This window comes from Crinia signifera, chromosome 3 (genome assembly GCF_055691185.1).
Source record: "Crinia signifera chromosome 3, ASM5569118v1, whole genome shotgun sequence".
Classification (NCBI taxonomy): Eukaryota; Metazoa; Chordata; class Amphibia; order Anura; family Myobatrachidae; genus Crinia; species Crinia signifera.
The window spans coordinates 28943612-28970815 of record NC_139219.1 but is presented as its reverse complement, the minus strand read 5'-3'; the positions used below and the strand labels follow the sequence as shown (position 1 = coordinate 28970815).

The following is a 27204-nucleotide window of genomic DNA, read 5'->3' as shown; positions in this document are numbered from 1 at the left end:
GAGGATGATACAGATGTGATGAAATAGGTGATGTAGTAGAGGGTGATGCAGATGTAGTAGAGGGTGGTACAGATGCAGCAGGTGATGATAGGTGTAGCAGAGTGTGATACAGACGAAGCAGGTGATGATAGGTGTAGCAAAATGTGATACAGATGTGATGAAAAAGGTGATGCAGATGTAGCAGAGGGTGGTACAGATGCAGCAGGTGATGATAGGTGTAGCAGAGGGTGGTACAGATGCAGCAGGTGATGATAGGTGTAGCAGGGTGTGATACAGACGAAGCAGGTGATGATAGGTGTAGCAGAATGTGATACAGATGTGATGAAAAAGGTGATGCAGATGTAGCAGAGGGTGGTACAGATGCAGCAGGTGATGATAGGTGTAGCAGAGGGTGGTACAGATGCAGCAGGTGATGATAGGTGTAGCAGAGGATGGTTCGGATGCAGCAGGTGATGCAGATGTAGCAGAGGGTGGTACAGATGCAGCAGGTGATGATAAGGGTAGCAGAATGTGATACAGATACAGCAGGTGATGATAGGTGTAGCAGAATGTGATACAGATACAGCAGGTGATGATAGGTGTAGTAGTGCGTAATAGCATAATACAGATATAGCAGAGGCTGATACAGTAGAAGCAGAGGATGCCACAGATGTAATAGGGGATGATAGGTGTAGTAGTGCGTAATACAGATATAGTATGGGATGAGAGGTGCAGCAGAGGGTGATACAGATGCAGCAGGGGATGATAGGTGTAGTAGTGCATAATACATATGCAGCAGAGGCTGAAACAGTAGAAGCAGAGGATGCTACAGATGTAATAGGGGATGATCGGTGTATTAGTGCGTAATACAGATATAGCAGAGGCTGAAACAGTAGAAGCAGAGGATGCTACAGATGTAATACGGGATGATAGGTGTAGCAAAGAGTGATACAGATGTAGTATGGGATGAGAGGTGCAGCAGATGGTGATACAGATGCAGCAGGGGATGATAGGTGTAGTAGTGCATAATACATATGCAGCAGAGGCTGAAACAGTAGAAGCAGAGGATGCTACAGATGTAATAGGGGATGATAGGTGTAGATGAAGTGGGCGATAGAGAGATACAGATGTAGTAGTGGGTGGTATAGGTGTAGCAGAGGAGGAGGACAAGGCTGGGTTGCAGGCACTGTGCTGCTGGGGTAGGTGTGTGTGTTCTGTGTGTTGTTGTGGCTGGTCGGCAGCCGGGGGTTAATCCGCAGGTCCCCGCCTCCAGCTGTATGTACATCCCACAGCAACCAGTGTCCGGGGAGGGGAGACCAGCAGCAGCCGCCGCTCAGTGTCCCGGGGACAGGGTGCAGCACACACAGGAGAACCTGCGGGGAGCGGGAACCAGGTCACTTATATACATTATATTATATACATGTCATTGTCATCCTACTGTGCTGCCTCCACGTAACCCTGCTGTAATGTATCACAGTGTGTAACACCAGCTAATAATGCATGTAGGATAATGCTGTGTAACAATGCTGCATACATGTAATAATTAATTAATGACCTCAGCTACTATTCTGCATATCTATATCTGCCACCCTAGTAATTGCTTCAGTGTCCTGTCCCCTGACAGAATTGCCTTTATTTACCATGTACTTGCTCTGCATTGTCTTGTGCTTTAATTCCTTGTTTAATTGTTTTTGCACATCTATGTGTTGTCAGACGCTGCGGAACCCTTGTGGTGCCATATAAATAACGGATAATAATAATACCCATTTTCTTCGGCATGTAATACAGTATGACAGTAACTCAGCCCCTGTGCTGTGGCTGCTGGGAGACCAGCCAGACATCCCTATTGTGCAAGCTCACACATTATTTATTATTTTATTATTGAGACGATTTGCTCCGATTTCGGCCGATTGCAACCAATCGGGCCGTTAAATCGGCTGACGAGTAGGTGGTCAGACCTGCTGCCCATCCGACCACCCATCCTGAGACCTCCCTCCTGGCGGCAAGATGGGTAGGAAGCAGGGATGCATGCGATCCATGATCACAACAAATTGTCCCAGGCGGCTCGCAGGGTATCGGGTGTCCGTACACTGCAGCGAGACATCACAGCAGTGTATGGGCACCTTAACAGTTTCTTATATAGCGCACATATATTCCACAACGATTTGTAGAGAATAGTTGAACATTCTCATCAGTCCCTGCCCCAGTGGAGCTTACAATCTATATTCCCTACCACATGTACACGGGCACACACAGACATTCTAGGGTTCATTTTTTAGTTGGGAGCCAATTGACCTACCAGTATATTTTACATTGTGGGAGGAAACTCTAGTACCCAGAGAAGACCCATGCAAGCACGGGGAAAATACACAAACTCCACAATTAGTAGCTGGGTGGCCAGTACTTTATCTCTCTCTCTGTCTTAGTACATTCCCCCCAGTATGAGTTATACTTCTGTCTATTAGGGTGTATTCTCATATTCTAGACCAGGATTTTGAGTGAACCTCAACCTTCGCCAACCTGTGGCCCTCCAGCTTTTGTGCTACTACACATCCCAGCATGCCTTGCCACAGTTTTAGCATTCCCTAATAGGCATGCTGGGACTTGTCCTTATGTAACAGCTGCTGAGCCACAGGTTGCCCAGGCCTGCCTTGGATTTTATAGAGCTATATGATATGTGTTGTTAGTACTTTGGTGGCTCCAGGCTGAAGGCTTCAGTATCCAGCAGAGATATGTCGGGTACATTGGTAAAATGCAGGTTTGGCAGATTTTGCCAACTGCTACAGCTACTTGACTAAGGGCAGATCCAAGCCTTGGAGAGAGATAAAGTGGTCTATGTACTAAAATTTGGAGAGAGACACAACACCAACCAATCAGCTCCTGTCATGTACAGACTGTGTTTGAAAAAAATGAGTTAGAAGCTGATTGGTACACTCTCGCTCGCTCTCTCGCTTAGTACATCTTCACCAAAGTTCCAACCAATCAGCTCCTAACTTTCATTTTGCAAACCCAGCCGGTTACATGGCAGTTGGAAACTGATTGGCTAGTACTCTAAAGCTCTGTACACACAGAGAGATTGTTCGCTAACCTGATGAAAACGAGGGGGAAGCCACTGGACCAGTGACCATTGCAGGGCTGATCATGGGACAGCACTCCTGGCCCCATACACACAGGAATATGGTCGCCCAGTGACCATATCCCCGGTGATTTTGACTGGATTTATCGCATGCAACTCCCGGGGAGCTGCAGGCGGATGGAGGTGGGAGGCGGGGTTCGCAGAGAGCCAGGCAGGGGGAGCCAAGCTGCAAGAAAAAACCCATACAAATGAATGGGCAGCCACTTTTTGGCTGAGAGCTCTCTCAGCCAATCAGCGGCCTCCCATTCGAGCAGCCATTGATTGGCTGAGAGCGCTCTCAGCCAATAATTGGCTGCCCATTGATTTGTATGCGGTTTTTTCTTTCTCTTGAATTTGCCTGCCACCTGCATCTCTACGACCCCGAGCTGGCTCCCAGCGTCCCCTTGCCCGGCTCCGGAGTCCCCCAACAAAGGAATGCTATACATCATGGGTGCTAATAAGCACCCACGATGTGCCGCTGATGGCTGCACCTAAGAATAATCGATACTCTTTACCTAGAAGGGCGCCCACGATTTTGATCATGGGCATCGCATGTAAAAAAAATCGCGTCGGTCGCATCGCATGCGGCCAAAAAAATCGCATGCGATGCGATCGACGCGATTTTACATAGGGAACAATGTTAAATGGCCCACAGACCCCAAATACCCACCCTGGGCCCCCCCAATTGTTAACGCCACCCCACGATCAACGTGAACCCGAAACGTGGCGAGCGCGGCGGTACGCATCCTCCGACCTTTTCATTCCCCCACTATCCACGTCGGCGTGGAGTTGAGAATAGATAGTGTGGCGAGCCCCGCGAGGGGACGCGGATACCTGTGAAGCCCGCGAAAGGACGCGTTTACCTGTGAAGGTATCCGCGTCCCCTCGCGGGGCTCGGTGGCTAGCTGCACTCGCCACACTATCTATTCTCAACTCCACGCCGATGTGGATAGTGGGGGTATGAAAAGGTCGGAGGATCGCGTACCGCTGCCCCTCGCGGGCTCGCTGCGCTCGCCACGCTTCGGGTTCACGTTGATCGTGGGGTGGCGTTAACAATTGGGGGGGCCCAGGGTGGGTATTTGGGGTCTGTGGGCCATTTAACATTGTTCCCAATGTTAAATCGGGTCCATTGACCCATTTAACAATGTTCCCTATGTAAAATCGCGGTAATCGCATCGGTCGCATCCATGTGGTTTTTTGGCCGCATGCGATGCGACCGACGTGATTTATATTTTAACATGGTTTTCAATGTAAAATCGTGGTCATCGCATCGGTCGCATCGCAAATGGCATGCGATGCCCGCGATGGGCGCCCTTCTAGGTAAAGAGTACCGAATAATCTTATGTGCAGCTCGCATGGAACTTGTCCTCAAGGTCCCCATACATTAGGCCGACTTGTCCTTAGGAAAAGTCAGACTCAATTCTCCTGGTAGCCGCTCGGCAGCTCCCCGGGAGGCTCACATACAATTTGGCACTTGATGGGCCATTTTTTACATGTGATAAATTGCTTGCGATTTATCACATGTAACAGGGAGCCTGCAGGGGGTGGGCGGTCATCATCATCATCTACGGGATGCCGGTGGCGTGCGGTGAGTGCTTTCACTAGCGGGCGGCGAGTCCTGACTTGGCCGGGCGGTGAACGCAGATATCATTAGCGGGATGGGCAGTGCAGTGGGGCGCCATTAGATTTTTTAAATAACCTGTCAAATGACTGTCCGTTCTCTGATTGGCTGAGAAAAAATCTAATGCTCGCCACTGCACTGTCCGGCCAGGTCAGGACTCGCCACTCGCTGCACGCCCCGGTGTCCTGCAGATGATGATGACCGCCCGCCCCACTGCTCCCCCGGTCAGGCATATATGCAGGGAGGTCGGACGTGATCTTATGTGCTGACCGTCCGACCTCCCTAATCCAGTCCGATGCGCACGGTACCGCGCATTGGATCGGATCAGATGTCACACACCTGCGATTTTTGGACGATTTCACCCGGTAATTGGCCCAAAGTGCCAAAATCGGATGAAATTGGCCCAAAATCGCATAATATATGGGGGCCTCTAGGACAAGTTGGCCTAATGTATGGGGGCCTTTAGAGGCAAATTACTTCTCAAATGGACTAAACCATGTGCACTGCAGGGGGGGGGGGGGGGGGGCAGATAGAGTTATATTTGGGTGGGGTTTACTTCAAAGTGAAATCTATATTGAAGTGTAGAAATAAAGCAGCCAGTATTTATCCTGCACAGAAACAAAATGACTCACCCAAATCTAATTCTCTCTGCACATGTTACATCTGCCCCATCTGCAGTGCAGCATGGTTTTTGTTCATTTGAAAAGGAATTTGCCTCTAATACCCCTTTTACACCAAAATCCCTGGTCAGACCCTGGTCTTTGAACACAGGAGTTTCCAGAGTTGGACCCCCATTTACACAGCACTGTGACCCAGGTTGGACCCAGGTCTGCGCCGTTTACACTGAACCTGGGTCAGCCCTGCTTTTCCCTATGGATGACATTAATAATGTCAATTTTAGGACTGATAAACTGCCATCCAACCTTTCCTCAATGATTTAAAAAAAAAAAAAATTAAAAGGCATGACTAGTTAGCATTGAAGAATGTTGGTTTGTTTATTTTGTAAAATATTTTTTCAAAAAGTTTTATTCGGTGCTCAAGCACACATAGTGGTATAAAAGTGCAGCATCACCCATGTGCTCTCTCCGGCCCCTTCCACTGCAGCAGCAGACCGAAACTCCCATGGGCTCCCCCCCCCCCCCCCCCAAAAAAAAAATAACATGAATAATACTGCATCCAATTATGATTTCTGTGTGCACTGCCCATATCCTTCCTGGCTGCTGTCTTTTGCCACTGCAGCGCACTGTGGAAAGGCGTCCAGCACTTCTGGTATCCTTGCAGCACTACCCGGATGTCCCAACCTGGGACCATTTACACCGCCCACAACCCAGGTCCAACCAGTGTTCAACCCTGGTCAGGACCTGGGTAGGAGACCAGTGTTACTGGACCTGGGTTTGGCCCCTTTTACACCAAAGCTGACCTGGGTCCAACCTGGGTTTTTCCTTAGTGTAAAAGGGGTAGAGTGAACCAGAATAAGGCCCATTGTTCTCCCGCCCGCTTGTTATCACGGTGTACAAACTTTGCATGTGACCTTGATAGCAAATATCAGTGCTGTATACACAGTATAATTTCAAGGATACGCATTGTAATTATTTACAGTTGTCTTATCCAATCCCATCCCCTGCCTCCTGTATTGTCAGTACATAGACCCTGTCAGCCGGTGTAACGTGATGTGTAACTGTCACAATGCCGGCGGGACAGGGCGACATTTAAACACGCTGGTCCATGGAGAGGCATACAGTAAGGCATTCATCCAGTAACAACCAATCACATGCCAGCAGCAGAAAGCTAACGGTGGGTTGTTCCGGATTATCGCACGGAATGTGTTCGGCCTTATCACTAGTTATGCCGTTATGTACAAGTGCTTATACATAGATTAACATTCCTTATGCGGTAATGACTTGTGAATCGGTCTCTGGAAACATTACAGTGCCATATACATACATGCCTGGATTTATCATTCTAGTTATCACTCATATGATAAACGATGCTCCAGCCAATCGGCTCATATACTGCCATTTTCCAAACACATGACAGTTATGGTGGCTCAGCGATATAGGCATGAATGGCGTCAATCACAGATACATCACATTGGCTGCGAAACACAACCGATGCCTGATACGTGTCGGCGCATTATGCTGTGTGTACGGGCGATCCGCCACCGATCCGTACACCAGCACGGGAGCCGTCTGTGATTGACAGCTCAACTGGGCGGGCGCATAAAAGTGCAACCACCCAAGAGTGACAGCAGGCAGGACGGAACGGGCAGTGTGTATGGAGAATGCAGAGCAATTGATCTACAGATCTATCTATTAAGTTGCGTACACACGGGGCGATAGGGGCTGATATAGCTGGGAATATGGTCGCTGGCGACCATATTGACAGTGATGGGAGTGTGCCCCGGCGATAAATCGCCGGATGCGCGCTCCCGTTTTCAGCCCCATTCTAAGCTCCTGCGACCAGCTGATTACCTCTGCGACTCCCCCGGCAGAGGTTCCTTTTCATCAGCGACCATCTCTGGTCGCTGATGCAAAAGAGACACTGGGCAATATATCTCACCTCCGTGTGTACCTAGCTTTAGAAGCTGATTGGCTGCGGCACAAACAAGTGATTGTAAGAATAGAACTCGTTAGTAAATCTGACCTTAAGTTCAGAGTCTGCCCTTTAAATCTGTGACTAAAGGTTAGATGTTAATTATACGGGTGGTACTTTATTACGCCACTCCTGTGCTGATGGCTGGGAAATCCCATCAGTCAGTATACTGGCAGCGATATCCCAACTGATCGCGGTAAGTACTTTAACCCTACCCCTAATCCTACAAAGGTCCTGACCACATCCTGCTGGTGCCACTGGATTGTGATATTTTGGTAAGGTCTTCCTTGCCGACTATATCCCACCAGCACCAAGGCTCCAAAAAAAGGGCAGAAGATTTGGAATTTGGGGTCCTAATGGAATTGGCATCTGTATAATTAACAAGTACCTAATGACTTCTCAATCAATCACAGTCTCTCAATTGGTTGTATAACTTTCAGTGGTAATGGAAGCATATATGGTGGTGGTGGGGGGGGGGTCTGATGTGAGGGGTTACGGTAGGTGGCGAGGGAGACAGGGGGGTCTGTTTACTCATGGAAGGAGATAAAGTACCAGCTCTTAACTGACATTTTTCAAACACAGCCTGCAACATTAGGCAGTTAGCAGCTGATTAGTTTCTACTTTATCACTCTCCACAGCTTAGATCCTGTTGTCCCCAGTACTAGGAGACATGGCTGGAGGTGAGTGCAGGTGGTCTCCAGGCCCTGAGGACAGTGTTCTGCCAATACTGTTATTAATGGGGGAATTTCCGATGTAATTTGTGACATTCCCTAGTGGGAAACCAGTATTACTGGTGCATTAGAGCCGATTAATGTAATCCTCAACTCTGACACAATCCAGGGACTGGAGCAAACTTTTCTTTTGTTCATAGAAATATGTCTTGCAATTTTTAACCTTTTAGTTAAGAATTGCTCTGTACACCGGCCCCTATTCAGACCTGATCGCTGGGCTACGAGTGTTCCGAGACCATCGATCAGGTAAATGTCATCCTGAACGTGCAAAATCCCACCTAGGTGCAAAGCTGCGAATACATGCACATAGGGGGGGGGGGGGGGGGGGGAACCATTCACCATAACCCGTCATCAAATCTCCTTTTTGGTAAATTGGTCCATACTTGCTCTGGTCAGTCGTTCAAGTTGGGCCTGATTCACAGGTGGATGCAGCGTCTCTATTGGATGCAAACGGCCAATGATTGCACACACGTACCGATCGCTGGTGGCGTAGAACCAATTTGGATGCGGAGAGAGACTTTCAGTGGATGTTCCTGAGTGCCAATGGCTACATTATATATAGAGTGTATAGAAGTCCACATACATGTACAGAAGTTGAGCTATTTCACATTTACATTTGGCGTGCGGCTGTGTTGTTCCCTGTAGTGCATTTGCTATTGGCCGCGAAGGGGTTACTGGACTCTAAATACACCCTCGCCAACGCCTCCCATTGTTATGTTGTTACAGAGACACACACACACACATGCTATAGGGCCCCCTCCCTCCCCTCTATTGTGTGTTACTGCCAGTGTGTGAGCTTAGCTTGTGCTAATCTCTGGTAATTTTATCACTCTCCATTGATAAAATAGAGAGTGATAACAACCAACCAATCAGCTCCTGTCTGACATTTTTCAAACACAGTCTGTGTCATGGCAGGTAGGAGCTGATTGGCTGGCTGTTTATCACTCTCCATTTTATCACTTTTGAAGCTTTGTGCATAGACTTGTCTGTAGGGTTTCCAGAGCCATCAGACTGTTCTATCAGGCATCCCTCCTCAATGTCCAGTGGCGGGATAAGATCACATTGGGCCCTGGAAGCGATGGGCCGGCTCGGCAATCTGTTAACGGTCCCTTACCACTGTTTAGTGACACTCCTAAATGTAATATAACATAGTACACAACTCTGAAAGATAGTCAGATACACTGTAGGCCTATAGTAAGGGGAGCAGAAGTGCAATTACCCCTCATGGGCCGGTACGGGTAGTCTTCAGACACTGCGCATGGTCCCTGACTGGGGTGAGAATGTGCCGCCTTATACCTACAAATGGGATAATCTCTCAGATGGGCCCAAATTCTACTGTCTGCTGTGGATTTTATATGTAAATTGCAGTAATTACAGATAGATTATTTCTGCACCAATGTTTCCTCAGGAATACAATCCTCTGTGATATATTTCCTGGCTGTACCCGCTGCTAGGTGCCTGTCATCTGGAAGCAGTTTGGGTCTGCACAGAGGTCGCCTCTCTGCACCCGGCCCGCTGGTGCGCTGCCTACAGGCTGCCCGTGCCAAGTGTCTGAGTCACGGCAGAAAAACAACTGAGGAAAATGTGAATCCGGCATTTTTACCTCTGTATAAATAGAAAGTGTGACTGATCCCCTGCCTACTCTGACTTGTTCTCTGTTTCTTTCAAAGGGCCAAAGATGGATTTATAAATCAAAATCTATATTTTTCCTTCTCTTGCGCAGCTTTGTTACCTGTACGGCGCAGCGGACACTTTGTGACGCCTCAAATAATGAAAGATAATCCTGATAACGTTGTTAATCTGTAACAAACATCTTTCCTCTTTGGCATTGGTGTAAATGCTAAAACAAGCGTCATACCCCTGAAAATCGATCATTGGCCTAATTCTGTCCTCATTGGTGGCCAGTCTGCACATTCACTGGCCACAATCACTCACATCAGTCCCTGTCCCACTCACTTTACAGTCTATGGGGTCTATTTGCTAACTGCCACAATACTGGATGGGGGGTCTATATACTAAGCCTTGGAGAAAGATAAAGTTGCAGCCATGTTACAGGCTGTGGGGCAGATGTATTAAGCCTGGTGAAGAGATAAAGTAGAAGGTGATAACCCACCAGCCAATCAGCTATGTTTTAAAAATGACAGTTAGGCGTTGATTGGCTGGTGCATCTCTTCGCCGGGCTTAATACATCTGCACATGTATTTGAAAAATGACAGTTTGGGGCTGTTGGTTGGCCTATCGTGCTATACAATAAAAGGCTCATGGCACAGTATTATTAGGGGCAGAACACAGGCGGTTGCCGAGCTCTGGGTTACGCGGCAGAACACAGGCGGTTGCCGAGCTCGGGGTTACGCGGCAGAACACAGGTGGTTGTCAAGCTCAGGGTTACACGGCAGAACACAGGTGGTTGCCAAGCTCAGGGTTACACGGCAGAACACGGGGTTGCCGAGCTCGGGGTTACACGGCAGAACACAGGTGGTTGCCAAGCTCAGGGTTACACGGCAGAACACGGGGTTGCCGAGCTCGGGGTTACACGGCAGAACACAGGTGGTTGCCGAGCTCGGGGTTACACGGCAGAACACAGGTGGTTGCCGAGCTCTGGGTTACGCACAGAACACAGGTGGTTGCCGAGCTCAGGGTTACGCACAGAACACAGGTGGTTGCCGAGCTCTCGGTTACGCGGCAGAACACAGGTGGTTGCCGAGCTCTCGGTTACGCGGCAGAACACAGGTGGTTGCTGAGTTTGGGGTTACGCAGCAGAACACAGGCGGTTGCTGAGTTTGGGGTTACGCGTCAGAACACAGGCGGTTGCTGAGGTTGGGGTTACACGGCAGAACACAGGTGGTTGCTGAGCTCAGGGTTACACGGCAGAACACAGGTGGTTGCTGAGCTCAGGGTTACGCGGCAGAACACAGGTGGTTGCCGAGCTCAGGGTTACGCACAGAACACAGGTGGTTGCCGAGCTCTCGGTTACGCGGCAGAACACAGGTGGTTGCCGAGCTCTCGGTTACGCGGCAGAACACAGGTGGTTGCTGAGTTTGGGGTTACGCGGCAGAACACAGGTGGTTGCTGAGTTTGGGGTTACGCGGCAGAACACAGGCGGTTGCTGAAGTTGGGGTTACACGGCAGAACACAGGTGGTTGCTGAGCTCAGGGTTACGCAGCAGAACACAGGTGGTTGCCGAGCTCAGGGTTATGCGGCAGAACACAGGTGGTTGCCAAGCTCTGGGTTACGCGGCAGAACACAGGTGGTTGCCGAGCTCAGGGTTACGCACAGAACACAGGTGGTTGCCGAGCTCTCGGTTACGCGGCAGAACACAGGTGGTTGCCGAGCTCTCGGTTACGCGGCAGAACACAGGTGGTTGCTGAGTTTGGGGTTACGCGGCAGAACACAGGCGGTTGCCGAGTTTGGGGTTACGCGGCAGAACACAGGCGGTTGCTGAGTTTGGGGTTACGCGGCAGAACACAGGCGGTTGCTGAGTTTGGGGTTACGCGGCAGAACACAGGCGGTTGCTGAGGTTGGGGTTACACAGCAGAACACAGGTGGTTGCTGAGCTCAGGGTTACACGGCAGAACACAGGTGGTTGCTGAGCTCAGGGTTACGCGGCAGAACACAGGTGGTTGCCGAGCTCTGGGTTACGCGGCAGAACACAGGTGGTTGCTGAGCTCTGGGTTATGCGGCAGAACACAGGTGGTTGCTGAGCACAGGGTTATGCGGCAGATGGTTGCTGAGCTTGGGGTTACGTGGCAGAACACAGGTGGTTGCTGGGGGTTATGCGGAAGAACACAGGTGGTGTATTAACTTGGGGTTACACAGCAGAACACAGGTGGTTACTGAACACAAGGTTACTCGGCAGATCACAGGTGAATAGGCCGCACTGTGATGTTTGTTATGGGGGTGGGGCCTATCCTGTTTCCTTCCCCTAATTACCCCTCATCAGTATCACAGCTACACGTGGCACTTGATCACCAGCCTTCCTGCTATGCAGAAAACACATTTTGGACTCATCATTTAAATTGTCCTGAGGTATACTTTATCATCTCACAGAGCTACTTCCAATTCTGTCGCTGGTAATTATTATGTTATGTTTTTTTGTTTTTTTGAGATAAGGGTCATCTGAGAAAACCGTGAGTAACCCCTTCAACACCAAATCTGCCATCTCTCACCAGTAGCACATAGGGCAGATGTAATGTGTTTCTGTGCATGTTAATCACCCCATAATCCCATCGTGGGATTGCTTGCTCGTTAAGGTGTCTCGTTAAGCACCACTATATACACACCTTGTTCTGCTTTTGTTTATTAATAGGATTAAGGCTATTGCCACATCTCCAGCTCCTGTACTGTGCCAGCCGGCAGAGCCGCCCTCCTATAAAACAAACCACACTTACAATGCAGATCTAGGTGGGGAAAGCTTTCAGCATCGCACAGGCCTTGTGCTTACTATAGGCAGAGCAGATTAGAGGGTACAGGTAAGGTGAGTGCATTTGGGGACTGATTCAGGGGTGATAAAGGGGCTGCCGCCGTCAGGTGAAGTTATTGGGGCAAGTTCCCGCTGTTTTACAACTTATACTAGAACCATTGATGTCACTCTCTGGATTCTGTGATTCTCAGCCATGTCTTTATATCATCCTGAGTTTATTTATGATGTCACAATGTTAAGCTGGCCATACATCTACAGATCAATTGTCAGATTGTGCTGGTTGGAACAAAATCCTGGTAGTATCTGAATGACAGTTTTTGGCAGTTTTCCAGCAATTCAAAGCAAATGGTCAACTATCATTTGCTCTCATCCATTACCAGGATTTTGTTCCAACCAGCCCGATCTGACAATCATCAGGAGACAAAGTCTGAAGAACAAAAAAACTCTACAGCGACTTATGGGGCCTACACACAGGGCAACCAGAGAACACTGTCCCTGACAGAACGCTCAGCATATCTCCCTGTGTGTAGGCCCCATTAGTTGACAGGTGTAATATCTGCGCTGATGTTCTAACAAGAGAACCCTTCTGTATAACAAGTGCCTGTGCTGAGTATACAATGATTTATTGCAGGTACAATGCTGCTTGAGATTGTGGTAGCCCTGGCGCTGGGGGCACTACTCTACAAACTTTTTTTTCAAGGAAAGGATGAGACCCTGCCCATGGGAGACGGATGGTGGGGGGCTGGGCAGAGACGGGACGATGACAATGAAGACATCCGGCCTTTTAAAATTGAGACCTCAGAGGAAGAACTAAATGTGAGCAGGTTTTGTGGTGACTAATAGATAATATATAGATATTATATTGTTGTTTGTTTACTGCCCATAATCTCCGCCAGTCCTTGGTTCGTATACGCCGTCGTTTGTTACAGTTTCAGTGGACAGCGAGTATTCTTCTGACCTATTATATTTTTTTCATTCCTGCTGGCTGCATGCTCAGGATTTTAATGTGGCTCCTTAAAGGGGTTTTACACTTTGTTTCACTTCTGCATTTATGACACCTACTTTTGCCGCTTCTGCAGGACTTGTTCAGTCGAATTGACCAGACGCGTTTCTCTGAGCCGCTTGAGGGGAGCCGGTTTAACTACGGTTTCAACTCCACCCATCTGAGGAAGGTGGTCTCTTACTGGAGGAATACCTTTAGCTGGAAGAAACAACTGGAAATCATTAACCAATACCCACATTTCAAGACCAAAATTGAAGGTACCGCTGTTTGTGTATGCGGAATTCTGCTGTGTTTGTGGTAATCGGGTACGGCGTATATTATGGATGCCGCTAGTTATTGCGGATTTAGTGGATGGCGATATAGATGTTGGCATTTTGTGAGGGTCCCCTAATTTAGAGGTATTTCCACTGTCTGATTCTCAACAGCTATAAAGTAGAAAATGGTAAACGGAGGTCACATTCGAGGTGGACACAGCACATGAAGGGCCTGATTCAGGTTGACTTGCTAAAAAGCATAAATTTGCTTAGCGAGCCAACTAACACTGCCTGCCAGGCGAGCGAATCACCGCCGCGTGTACATCCCCGGCCCATTGTGAATGGATGTTTAGAATAGCGTCCCCATGCGCCTGCCCCCACTCTGATCATTGCGTACAGATCAATGGCTATGCCATATTTCTCTAGTTGCCATGGCAGCCACATAACAATCATAACAGTCTGAAGAAACAAACTAGGGAAAAATATTAAATATGCAGATTCTGGTTAAAGCAGCAGTGATTTAAGTAAAAAAAAAAAAAAAAAAAGACAAGATGTTTTTATTGGTGTTTTTTTTTAATACAGTTATTGGCTTTCCCGTATTGGTTTTATTGTCAAATAGGGGTTAGCTACCGGTATATAAATGCCTCATCATGACTGCAGATTATCCGTGAGCGGAGCGCGTCTCACAGATCCTCCTTAATGAGTGCAGTCTAATTGACTCGCTCGCCTCCATTATCTCCTGTCATTTCTGCCCTACTTCTCTGCCCACGTCCAGGGGGACTATTACATGTGGGAAAAGTGGAGGGTTTTAATTAAACATGATTCACCCAGAATTAGTTAGAGACGGACGGCACTTGTAGAAATAGTTCATGCTTAATTAATTGTTCAATGTGCAGCTTCTGGTGTCGCCTCGTTTGAAGTGTATATTTGTCACTCGCTTTTATCTGTTTGGGGAAAATCAGGTTTTACTCCACTACAACTTTCCGAACAGCTGGAACACAAATACTATCGCCATGGAGGGGCCTATTGATCTGTGTACAGCGCCACATACGATGCCCGCACGGGTATTATCACCATCGGGGGAGGGGCCTATTGATCTGGGTACAGCGCCGCTTACGATGCCCACATGGATACTATCACCATCGGGGGGAGGGGCCTATTGATCTGGGTACAGCGCCACATATGATGCCCGCACGGATACTATCACCATCGGGGGGAGGGGCCTATTGATCTGTGTACAGCGCCACATACGATGCCCGCACGGATACTATCACCATCGGGGGGAGGGGCCTATTGATCTGTGTACAGCGCCACATACGATGCCTGCACGGATACTATCACCATCGGGGGGAGGGGCCTATTGATCTGGGTACAGCGCCACATATGATGCCCGCACAGATACTATCACCATCGGGGGGAGGGGCCTATTGATCTGGGTACAGCGCCACATATGATGCCCGCACAGATACTATCACCATCGGGGGGAGGGGCCTATTGATCTGGGTACAGCGCCACATACGATGCCCGCACGGATACCATCACTATCGGGGGGAGGGGCCTATTGATCTGTGTACAGTGCCACATACGATGCCCGCACGGATACTATCACCATCGGGGGGAGGGGCTATTGATCTGTGTACAGCGCCGCTTACAATGCTCGCACGGATACTATCACCATCGGGGGGAGGGGCCTATTGATCTGTGTACAGCGCCGCTTACGATGCCCGCACGGATACCATCACCATCGGGGGGAGGGGCCTATTGATCTGTGTACAGTGCCACATACGATGCCCTCACAAATACCATCACCATCGGGGGGAGGGGCCTATTGATCTGTGTACAGCGCCACATATGATGCATAATTGGAATCAACATCGGCCCTTGCACTTGACCTGTTATATTTCCATACATAGATTGACCGTGTCTAGATTGACAGTCATTAAATCGACACATGAAAAATGTCGATATGCATTAGGTCGACATGGTCAAAAGGTCAACACAAGCAAAAGGTGGACATGAGATATAGGGAGAATACAATAGTGTACCCTGCCTGAAGCAAGCCTATGTTGACATAGACACCAAAAACTGAAAAACTCATGTCGAACTTTTGTCATGTCGACCTTTCACTTGTGTTGACCTAATGACTGTCAACCAATCGAGGTAGACCAAATATTGTACATCTGTCAGCAGGGAAGTGTCCAGCCTCGTGGGAATCACGAGATCGCTCTGAACCTGAGAACATGCCGGCGGTATAACTGTTGACATTAGGAGTACATCTCCTTGCAGGTACTCAGACGGTCAACACAAGCATTAGGTCGACAATGGGAAGGTCGACATTCATTAGGTCAAAATTAGGTTTTCAAGTTTTTTTTCCCAAGGCAGGCGGTAAATCATACCCTACCATCCACTAGGGCGTGCCCGAAGCATGGAGAGCGCAGCGAGCCACATGCGAGGTCGCAGTACACTGTTCGTTGTCCATGTCGGCTTACGTCAAAAATCGAGCCAAAAAAAGTGAAAACGTCATGTAGATCTTTTGACTGTCGACCTTTCCATTGTCGGTTTGAACGGCTGAGTGGACCATCTGATCCTGTCGACCTTAACCATGTCGACCTATTTCATGGGTTGACCTAAGCCCCATAGACCTAATGTATGTCGACCTTCATAGTGTCGATCCTATGAGCCATAACCCTTCTGATGGCAGCCGTCATCCTGAGCGCTGGGATTATAATTGCATCCCGTCATACTTACCAGGTGCAGTAAGACAGTGGTTGCGCAGTTGTGGCTCGGATACACACTTATGCGTGGTACTGGTGGTGCTAGGGGATATGGTTCACTTATGCGCAGTGTCGGTGGTGCTAGGGGATATGGTTCACTTATGCGCAATGCCAGTGCTGTGAGGGGACGAGGTACATGTATGCGTGGTACCGGTGGTGCAAGGGTTAATGGTACACTTATGCGCAGTGCCAGTGCTGTGAGGGGACGAGGTACATGTATGCGTGGTACCGGTGGTGCAAGGGTTAATGGTACACTTATGCACAGTGCTGGTGGCATGAGGGGATGCGGTACACTTATGTGCGGTGCCAGGTTTGTGAGGAGATGCCATACACTTATGCACAGTGCCAGTGGCGCGAGGAGACGTAGTACACTTATGTGCAGTGCCAGGTGTGTGAGGAGACGCGGTACATTTATGGGCAGTGCCGGTGGTATGAGGGAATGAAATACACTTATGCGCAGTGCCAGTGGTGCGAGGAGACGCGGTACACTTATACACGGTGCTAGGGTTTGATCAAAAGCGGTACACTTATGTACAGTGCTGGTGGCAGGAGGGGATGCGGTACACTTATGTGCAGTGTCGGTGGTGCGAGGGGACGAGGTACACTTATGTGCAGTGCCAGGTGTGTGAGGAGACGCGGTACACTTATGCGCAGTGTCAGGGTTGTGAGGGGACGAGGTACACTTATGTGCAGTGCCAGGGTTGTGAGGGGACGAGGTACACTTATGTGCAGTGCCAGGTGTGTGAGGAGACGCGGTACACTTATGTGCAGTGCCAGGGTTGTGAGGGGACGAGGTACACTTATGTGCAGTGCCAGGGTTGTGAGGGGACGTGGTACACTTATGCGCAGTGTCAGGGTTGTGAGGGGACGTGGTACACTTATGCGCAGTGCTAGTGGTACGAGGTACACTTATGCGCAGTGCCAGTGGTGTGAGGGGACGAGGTACACTTATGCGCAGTGCCAGTGGTGTGAGGGGACGGGGTACACTTATGCGCAGTGCTGGTGGTGCAAGGGGATGTGGTACACTTATGCGCAGTGCCGGTGGTGCGAGGGGACTAGGTACACTTATGTGCGGTGCCAGGTGTGTAAGGAGACGCGGTACACTTATGCGCAGTGCCAGGGTTGTGAGGGGACGCGGTACACTTATGCGCAGTGCCGGTGGTACGAGGGGACGAGGTACGTATATGCTCATTGCCGGTGGTGAGAGGGCTTTCCTGTAGTTTTCACCAATTTCTGACCAGGGGTGGATTTAGGGGTGAGGGCGCCCGTAGGCACAACAATAATATCCGCCCCCCTGCCTAATTGTAATATTTTAATTGATTAGTTATAAGCCCTCTTTTGTTGATTTGCTTTGTAGGACAACTTACAGGGGCAGTATCTGCATGTCCTATCTATTTACACTCTATTCAAGATGGAACCTGGTGCAGTACAGTGGAAACATTTAGCAGTTACTGGTACATTTCAGGCTGACCGTACTAACACATGCATCCAAGTGCCGCCCCTAAACATGTGCCGCCCCTAGGCACGTGCCTAATGGGAAATTCGGTACTGTTTCTGACCAGAATTCTCTGACAACTTGTTGTGTTTGGGTTCCGCTGATTACCTTATTGCTTTGGTGGGACGGAGTCTTAATTAAATGACGCGGTGATTAGTGTCCACTACAAGCTTTATGAATGGAATAGAGTCCAATGGAATCTTTTATATTTCAGAACCGCAGAGCTGAGCCGCTGTATTCCTGTTCTTCCAGATCACGCTGATATTACATAGACGCCATGTCATTCTGTACCGTCATCGTTTTGCGCCCAGTGGATGTGCAGGGTTACGATATACCGCCATATAGACTTGCTTGTGTAGGTCTGACCGATTCTTACTGCTTGTCTGTTCCGCCAGGTATTGACATTCACTTTCTGCACGCGAAGCCGGTAAACCTCCCGCCCGGCCGCACCGCCAAGCCGATTATCATGGTCCACGGCTGGCCAGGGTCCTTCTACGAGTTCTACAAAATAATCCCGCTCCTTACGGATCCCACCAGCCACGGTCTGAGCGAACACTTTGAGGTCATCTGCCCGTCCATTCCCGGCTACGGATTCTCGGAGGCCTCTCACAAGCAAGGTACGTCTATAGCTGCTATAGGAGGGGATGGCGTTCATTCCCGCTGCCTCATCGCTGCAGCAGCTTCCATAGATCGCAGCTGTAGGCAGCATCAGCATTGCTAGGGATTATCAGCAGTGTTTGATGGTAAATGTGAGCATAGACGACAGTTCTGGTCGTTGTGTCCTCACGCGCGGTCTCTTCTTCTCCCTCTCCCAGGATGTAACTCGGTCGCTGTCGCTCGGATCTTCTACAAGTTGATGCAAAGGTTGGGGTTCCGGGAGTTCTACGCTCAGGGAGGGGACTGGGGATCCCTGATCTGCACCAATATTGCACAGATCGCTCCCAGGTGAGGATCCGGTGTGACTCAGACACAAACCACTGATGGATTGGATTATTCATTTGTTATATTGATGCCATTGAATTGGGTAATAATTGGGATTTAAACAATATGCTCACATATATTCAGCAGTAATGGTGTGTACACACGGTGAGATTTGACATTGGATTTTGAGTATATAGTAAAAATCGCATGCAGATCGCACAAGTTTTTTTACCTTGCGATCCCGATGCGCACTCCCAGGACAGTACAAATGGAAACCCAGATAGACAGGACAGCAATGATTATATAGTGCAAATATAATGCAGATTGCATGAATTGTATGTAAATAGTACAGAGATAAGCAAAGATAGCATAGCAATCACATCTTAAGTCGAATAGCAAGGTAATCTCGCTGTGTGTACACACCATAAATCTGTTGTTTGCCGGTCAGACCATAGGCTAAAGTCCATTACTCACTACTTATTCTTCTAGATCTTTCTGTTGCGTTTGACACTGTGGATCACACTCTTCTCATACATACTGTACAAACACTACACTCCCAAGGTCTTAATGATAAAGCCCTTTCCTGGTTTACATCTTACCTATCTGATTGCTGTTTCAGTGTTCGCTTCTCTGACTCTACTTCCTCTTCACTACCTCTGTTAGTCGGAGTTCCGCAAGGCTCAGTCTTAGGTCCTCTGCTTTTCTCCATCTATACTTCCTCTCTTGGCAAACTAATCAGCTCCTTCGGATTTCAGTATCACTTATATGCAGATGATACTCAAATCTATCTATCAACCCCAGAGTTGTCACCAGTGGTTTTGGGCCGAGTCTCTGAATGTCTCTCTGCCATCTCATCTTGGATGTCTTCTCGCCAACTCAAACTCAATATTTCCAAAACTGAATTACTTTTATTCCCACCAGCTAAGAACAGTTACCATCCTGACCTCTCCATCGCTGTTGACAACTCAACAATCTACCCTACCCCACAAGCTCATGACCTCGGGGTCATCCTTGACTCTGAACTGTCCTTTGTTCCCCATATTCAATCTGTCACCAAATCCTGTTACATGCATCTAAAAAACATATCCAAAATACGACCGTATCTCACACAAGACACTACTAAATCTCTTATCCATGCACTCATTATATCCCGCATTGATTATTGCAATAGTCTCCTAACTGGTCTTCCCACGAACAGACTCTCGCCACTACAATCCATTCTAAATGCTGCTGCTAGGCTGATCTTCCTTCCAAGATGCTCATCGTCTGCTGATCCGCTCTGCCAGTCCCTTCATTGGTTGCCTGTATCTTACCGTATTCAATATAAAACCCTTTTGCTAGCAAAATATACCGCACCAGCTTATATCTCTTTACTTATCACAAAATATCTCTCATCTCGACCTCTCCGCTCTGCACAAGATCTGCGTCTCTCTACTGCAAGGATCACCAGCTCCCATTCACTATTACAGGACTTTCATTGGGCTGCTCCCACCCTATGGAATGCCCTTCCACGCACAATAAGACTCTCCACTAGTCTCCAAACTATCAAACGTTCCCTGAAAACTCACCTCTTCAGGCAAGCCTATCATATATAAGTAGCACACGCATAACCCTCTGAGGCACTTATGTATTATATAGCTTCCCTTCTGGACTTGTAACTTGATGGGACTGCTATGCTATTACTGGTGCCTGTCCTTATGTTTCCCTCCTATGTCCCTATAGATTGTAAGCTTGCAGCAGGGCCCTCCTACCTCCAAGTCTGTCTGTCTGTTACCCAGTTTGTTTACAATTGTAAAGCGCAACGGAATCTGCTGCGCTATATAAGAAACTGTAAATAAATATTAAATAGGCTGATCAGCACAAGATTGGCACACTTATGGGGAGGGGAGGGGAGGACCGAGGTAGATGGGGGGGGGGGGGGCGCAGTGGTAGAAGGGGGTGATGGAGGCCAGTGGTAAATGGCCAGGAGGGAGGCTAGTGGTAGATGGGGCGGGAGGCCAGTTTAGGATGGAGGTCAGTGGTAGATAGGGGTGGACAGAGGTCAGTGGTAAATAAGGGGGAGGGCAGTGGTAGATGGGGGGCAGTGGTAGATGGCCGGGAGGGAGGCTAGTGGTAGATGGGGCGGGAGGCCAGTTTAAGATGGAGTTCAGTGGTAGATAGGGGTGGACAGAGGCCAGTGGTGGATGGGGGGCAGTGGTAGATGGCTAGGAGGGAGGCTAGTGGTAGATAGGGTGGGAGGCCAGTTTAGGATGGAGGTCAGTGGTAGATAGAGGTGGACAGCGGCCAGTGGTAAATGGGGGGGGAGGCCAGTGGTAGATGGCGGGGAGGGAGGCCAGTTAGGGATGGAGGTCAGTGGTAGATGGGGGGGGGCGGGTTGTAGGTGGGGGGGGGATGGAGGCCATTGGTAGATGGAGGGTATGGATTACGCTAATGGTAGATGGGGGGGGGGTCGCAGTTGTAGATATGGGGGGCGGAGGCCAGTGGTGGATGGGGCAGGGACGGAGGCCAGTGGTGGATGGGTGGATGGATCCCAGTGGTCAGGAGAGATTGCAGGGGGGGGGGGGCTATTGCGGGTCGCTACACTTAGTAATGGGGTCGGTGGGTTATTTGGTAAAGTTACTAAAATGATTTCCAATGTCTGGTATTTGTCCTCTCAGCAATGTGAGGGGTCTGCACCTGAACATGGTGTTTGCGGTGAATGGCAAGCCGTCCGTGCTGCTCTCCATACTGCTGGGCAAGTACTTTCCAGGGCTGTTCGGCATGAATGATGAGGACGTCCGGAGGATGTTCCCCTTTGTGAAGAAAGTTATCCATCACACTGTGAAGGAGAGCGGGTATATGCACATACAGGCCACCAAGCCCGATACCGCAGGTGAGCAGCCTCACTGGGGGTGGGGAGGAGGGTGGCGGCCTCACTGGTGGGAGTGGCCTTTTTCCTTCATTATCATGAATATTGCTCCAGGCCCTGATTACTGATTGTCACTGCTGGGACTGTCAAATGTTTGCCAGTGAAAGTGGGAGTGGTCTCATCTGAATGGGTGTGGTGTAGTTTGCAGGTGTGGCCTAACGGATTCTCCCAATAGGTTCCAGTCACTGTCTGGTCAGACAGTCAATAAGTCGGCCCTCTGTGGTTGTCCGTGCCCAAAGCATGGTGAGCGGACACTGAACATTTGGTGTCTATGTTGACATCAAAGACCAGTTGGTGTCTATATCGACATAGGCACCAAAAAACCCTTAAAAACTTGGGTCGACTTTGTGACTGTCAAACGCGTTCCCGTCAATCTAACGTTTGTGTCTAACTTTCGTGACAGTCGAACTAGACGCTGTCGGCTATCGTTTAACTAGAAGCGTTCAACCAAGAATGATCGCCTACGTCATTGTCGATCTACACTCCGTCGGCCGGATAACGTTCTAGATCAGTGGTTACAGGTCTGTAGTGGAATTTTGATCCAACGCAAAGAACCAAATTGATGATACCGTTAATGGCAAGGATTTTTTATTTTTTTTAATTCAATAAAAAAAATTATTTTTTTCATACGAACATACAAAAGAAAACCATAAAAAAAGTGCAGATGGTTTGTCAGCAGACTTACAGGCATTTGTGTAGTCAATAGAGGGATAGTAGCTCGTAATAACATGAGTAACTGAGATTCATAAAGTCGAATCCGGAAACAGATCCCCCAAAGTAAAGTGTTACACCACAAGCCTGTATAGCCTATCCCCAACGTAGGTATACTTGGTTTCCTAAACATGTTACCCCTACCCCTGTAGTCCTATCCCCACCAATTAACTAGCCCCACCTACAAGGAGGGACAATAAACGAATGACCCAGGACCGGGATGACACTGCCTCTCTCGCCAGAACATGTATATCAGGCCCGTGACATGTAAAATGTTTGGAAACAGAAATTATAGATTATAGGCATTGAACAACAATGGTCGTTGGTATTCAAAAAAACCTTTTCCAGCAATTAGGAACGGTGTAGCATTCAGTCCGGTCAACTGAAAACCGTTAAACGGCCAATGTGAAGCATCTTGAGAGTGAGAGAGCAGAATGCTAGGCTCAGGCCACGGCGGTTCAGGAGAAATAGCAATAGGTCCTGCGTATATAGATTTTCGGAGTATCCCAATATCCAGCAGTAGTAATAGAGACGTCAATGGGAGCAGAGGATTCATGCCAAAGATTTTGGGCAAATGGTAGCCAGGAGCCCGCAGGTTGTAGCTAGCCGGAGAGCGTATCCGGTCGGGTAAACAATATAAGTGGCAGGAGTATCATGAGTTTTAGGATTTGCACAAAGGAGCGTAGTATCCTTATCGCCAGCATCGGATACCTCCTGAGTGTCCAAAGATGAACAAGCGTACATTTCAGGCGCCGTGGAGGGAACAGGTATATAATCACCACAAAGCTTCAAAGCGGTCCCGGTCTCTGCAGCATTAGTCACATGGGTGCACGGATAGGGAGATGCGGTCGCCTGTATAATTCCAGTATATTATAGTAGCATAGTCATAGTATCTAGGTGAATAAACTTCGACCCCTTCAGCTCTATTCGCTGGGGGAAATGTATCTGAGGTTAAATCAGCATGGAGCATATTACTTTATGGAGCAGCCTGTGATTTGAGTCCTGGATGTACTGAAGTATTTGCGAGACATCCATGATAGAGCCGGGGATTTACACTGTGCTGCGTCACAATGGGGAATGCAGAGTCAGGCAGTTGTAAGGTGACCAAATATAAATGAAAAGCACAAGCCAACTCACAATGGCAAGTGCTCAGTACCCCCAACAGGCCACGTTGTCAGGAACACAGAGTTCACATTGCCAGAACCACAGAGGGCCACGTATGGCTGCCGGCTGAATTTGACCAGAGATGGGCAATAAAAAGAGCATAGATTTTCCGTCTCCTGGTTATCTGATCTAGGGGGCCGAATGTCCCTAAATACATCAAAGACCATTGCGGTTGTTGTGGTTTGCACTGTTGCCCAATCTCTTTGTACCGCCGCCTGTTCCCAGCTGCTGTGACCCCTGTTCTGGCTTCTAGTCATAAAGATGTTTTATTGCTGAGATTATAACAGAAACATGAGCCGCGGCCCCGTGTGTTATATTACATGTGGCCGCTAATTGACCTCGCATGTGGGGATAATTCGGCATTGTATTATAATGGGAAATCCAGCTGTAGGATTGTGTATATGTACCGTGATTTATATAGCGCACACGTATTCCATAGTGCCTTACGGGGAATAGCTAGTCAGTGAACTGATGGAGTTTACACTATAAGGGGCCTATGTACTAAACCTTGGAGAGGGCTAAAGTTCCAGCCAATAAACTCTTGTCATTTTTCAAACACAGCCTGTAAAATGGCAGTTAGGAGCTGATTGGCTGCAACTTTATCTCTCTCCAAGACTGAGGGTGGCTAACAAGATAGAGGAATCGCAACCTCAGCTCCAATATTATAAATATCAAACTTCTCTGGGGCTTCAGGGAAATATTGCACATTCATTTTATATATGAATACAAATAAAATAAGTGTTTCTTTTCTCAAGCAGGGATGGGGAACCTTCGGTCCTCCAGCTGTTGTTGAACTACACCTCCCAGCATGCACTGCTACAGTTTTGCTATTTGGCCATGCTAAAACTGTTGCAGGGCATGCTGGGAGGTGTAGTTCAACAACAGCTGGAGAGCCAAAGGTTCCCTATTCCTGCTGCTTTAAGGGTAATTTGCAGATAATATTATTTGAGCAATATAAGTTCTGATGGCGCTGACAGTATGACATAACGCACGCCTTTCAGGGGACATCTGTTGTGTCCTTGCCATGAATAAAGCCCATTGATTGGTGGTCTGAAATCTGAGATCAGCCTCTGTCGCCTCATTACAAGTATGTTGCTAAATGGAACTTTGATCCGTGGTATAACGGCATCTGCTCTTGCTTAGAGCCAATTATTAATGAGATATCGGGGCTGGGAGCCAAGTCCATTCCTGGCTGCTCTGTGTGTGTGTGTGTGTTACCTTTTGTGTGTTTGTGCCTACTCAGAATCTGCTTCCACACATCATTCTTACACAGATTAACCCTGGGGGCTTATTACCGCAGATATTCAGCGATTGGCTTACAGTACCCCCAGATTCTCACTCAAAGGCTCAGTAACACTAATTCTTAATATAGAACATCATTTTTTTGGTTTGTTACTAATTTAGATTTTTCTGCTTAGAAATTAGTAATATGTTCACTACAATGTTTCTCCTGCAGGCTGCGGCTTAAATAACTCCCCTGTTGGACTCGCCGCTTATATTCTGGAGAAGTTCTCCACTTGGACAGACCCGGATTTCCGCGACTATGAAGACGGCGGCCTGGAGAGGTAGATGGGGGGGGGGGATCTATATTGTACAATATTCCGTGTTTATGGTGTAACTTGGTGGTTCCCAAACGTTCTTGAATCATTGCCCCCGAAGGTATCGTCATTTTTTCCACGGCGCCCCCTAGGCATGTTGTGCCGACCGGTCATTCTCAGTGGGGACGGCCACATAGGTTATTATTGGCAGTTCCAAGCTTTCGTTTTGCCATTGACCATTATTCATTTTATTTGGTCATGGGCCAACAACCCCATTGCGCCCCTGTAAGTGCCGTGCGACACCGGGGGGTGCCACGCACCCAGTTTGGCAATGAATAAAATTGAGCTGCATTTAAACTTTATACAGTTTTAGTCCTTGTCGTTTTGTGCGCTCATGGTGTAACTAATGACTCTCCGCATTGTCCGCACATTCCAGAAAGTTCTCCCTGGACGATCTTCTGACCAACATCATGATTTACTGGCTGACTGGCTCCATCGTGTCTTCCATGAGGTTCTACAAGGAGAACATCGGCAAAGGACTTGGCGTGGAAAAACACGATAAGTATGTGTCTCGTTCTGCCCACGGCGAGGTGGTGTTAGGGGATCGTGATGGAGTTATGGACCGCTTGTAGATAACTATTATATGATATGCACCCCCCTGCAACATTTACTAACTGTATTGCTCTTCCAAGACTCTTTAGTTTCCGTGCCCTTGTGCAGGACGTAGCTGCGCTCTGCACTGTGTACAGTTATGTCCATAGAGAGACTTCTGTGCGCCGTGCATACAGTGTATTTAGTAGGTGGCATCTGAACGTTAATAACCGCCATTGTATAGAAATGTCGGACATTTAGTAGTGCTAGAAGTAGCAGATGTTTCTAGCACAGCTTGGGCTGTATTTTTGCTGAAATACAGATCTGAATGAGCTAGAATCCTCAAATCTGTAAATATTCCACAGTAGTTAAGTAGCTTAGGAAGACTATCGGCTCATTAAATATTCTGTGAGCCTTCAGCAGTCTTGTAGGGAACCTACGTAGCGGTGGAGAGCGATAAAGTACCACCCCGCACCTAACGATCATGTAGTAGTCTGAAAATGACAGGCACTATTGGTTGCTACTTTATCTCTCCCCACGGGTTATATGTAATAAAGTGAATGGAGATAAAATACCGGCCAATCAGCTCCTAACTGCCATGTTACAGGCTGTGTTTGGAAAATGATAGCTAAGATCTGGTTGGCTGTGACTTTATCTCTCTCCAACGCTTAGTACATAGTAGTACATAGACCCCCTAGGTCCTGTAATGTTCAGTCTGGCTCTATGTGGCTTATGCACCTCATACTATTTATTATTGCTCTTCCAATGTCTTCCAGGATACTCGTCAAGGTCCCGACGGGCATCGCCTCTTTCCCCAACGAGCTGGTGCACTGCCCCCTCCTGTGGGCCAAGCAGAAGTTCACCAACATCCTCTCCTTCAGCTACATGCCCCGCGGGGGCCACTTTGGGGCCTTTGAGGAGCCGGAGCTTCTGGCTAAAGACATCCAGCAGTTTGTGAGGAAGGTGGAACAGAAATAAGGGGGGGGGGGGGGGGGGGGGGGGGGGCGGAATGTGCAGCGTTCCGCAGGATGGACACTACATGCTACTCTACAGTTCAGGAATAAGTGTGCTTATATAGAACTGGGAAATACTTGTTATATAAACTACTGGTAGTTATTATAGAGGAGGGGAGGGGGATTACTCTGGTGGCAATTACAGCATCGCGTGCCTGGGGGGGGGGTAAATCACCAGCAATTCTAATTACAATATTAATCACTAGTTTGAGAAGTATCGAGGAAAATGCAGTTATTATTCAGGATATAAATGTGCCTTAAACTTAGCTGGAGCTTGCAAGTATTACATTATAACAGGGTGGGCGAGACTCGTGCAGTCTGGTTGTGTCTGATAAACCTATCACCCAGAGACCACTGCTCCTATTCAGGCTGGT

At 48.4% G+C, this 27204-nt stretch overlaps 1 protein-coding gene across 1 annotated transcript; it reads left to right on the top strand.

Moving 5' to 3' along the window:
* Positions 1-1220: 1220 nt before the first annotated feature.
* On the top strand, positions 1221-26813 carry EPHX1 (epoxide hydrolase 1). Its single transcript, XM_083175552.1, has 9 exons — positions 1221-1372; positions 13090-13274; positions 13538-13718; positions 18380-18601; positions 18800-18929; positions 21563-21777; positions 25145-25253; positions 25663-25788; positions 26594-26813. Exons 2-9 carry the CDS (start codon positions 13095-13097, stop codon positions 26793-26795), a joined length of 1365 nt encoding a protein of 454 aa, XP_083031678.1. The 5' UTR covers positions 1221-1372; positions 13090-13094; the 3' UTR covers positions 26796-26813.
* The last annotated feature ends 391 nt before the right edge of the window (positions 26814-27204 follow it).

Coding starts and splice junctions, on each gene's coding strand:
- EPHX1 (XM_083175552.1), top strand. CDS start 13,095: ATGCTGCTTGAGATTGTGGTAGCCCTGGCGCTGGGGGCACTACTCTAC. Junction 18,602..18,799: donor GGAGGCCTCTCACAAGCAAG/GTACGTCTATAG, acceptor TCCCTCTCCCAG/GATGTAACTCGGTCGCTGTC. Junction 21,778..25,144: donor CACCAAGCCCGATACCGCAG/GTGAGCAGCCTC, acceptor TTTCTCCTGCAG/GCTGCGGCTTAAATAACTCC.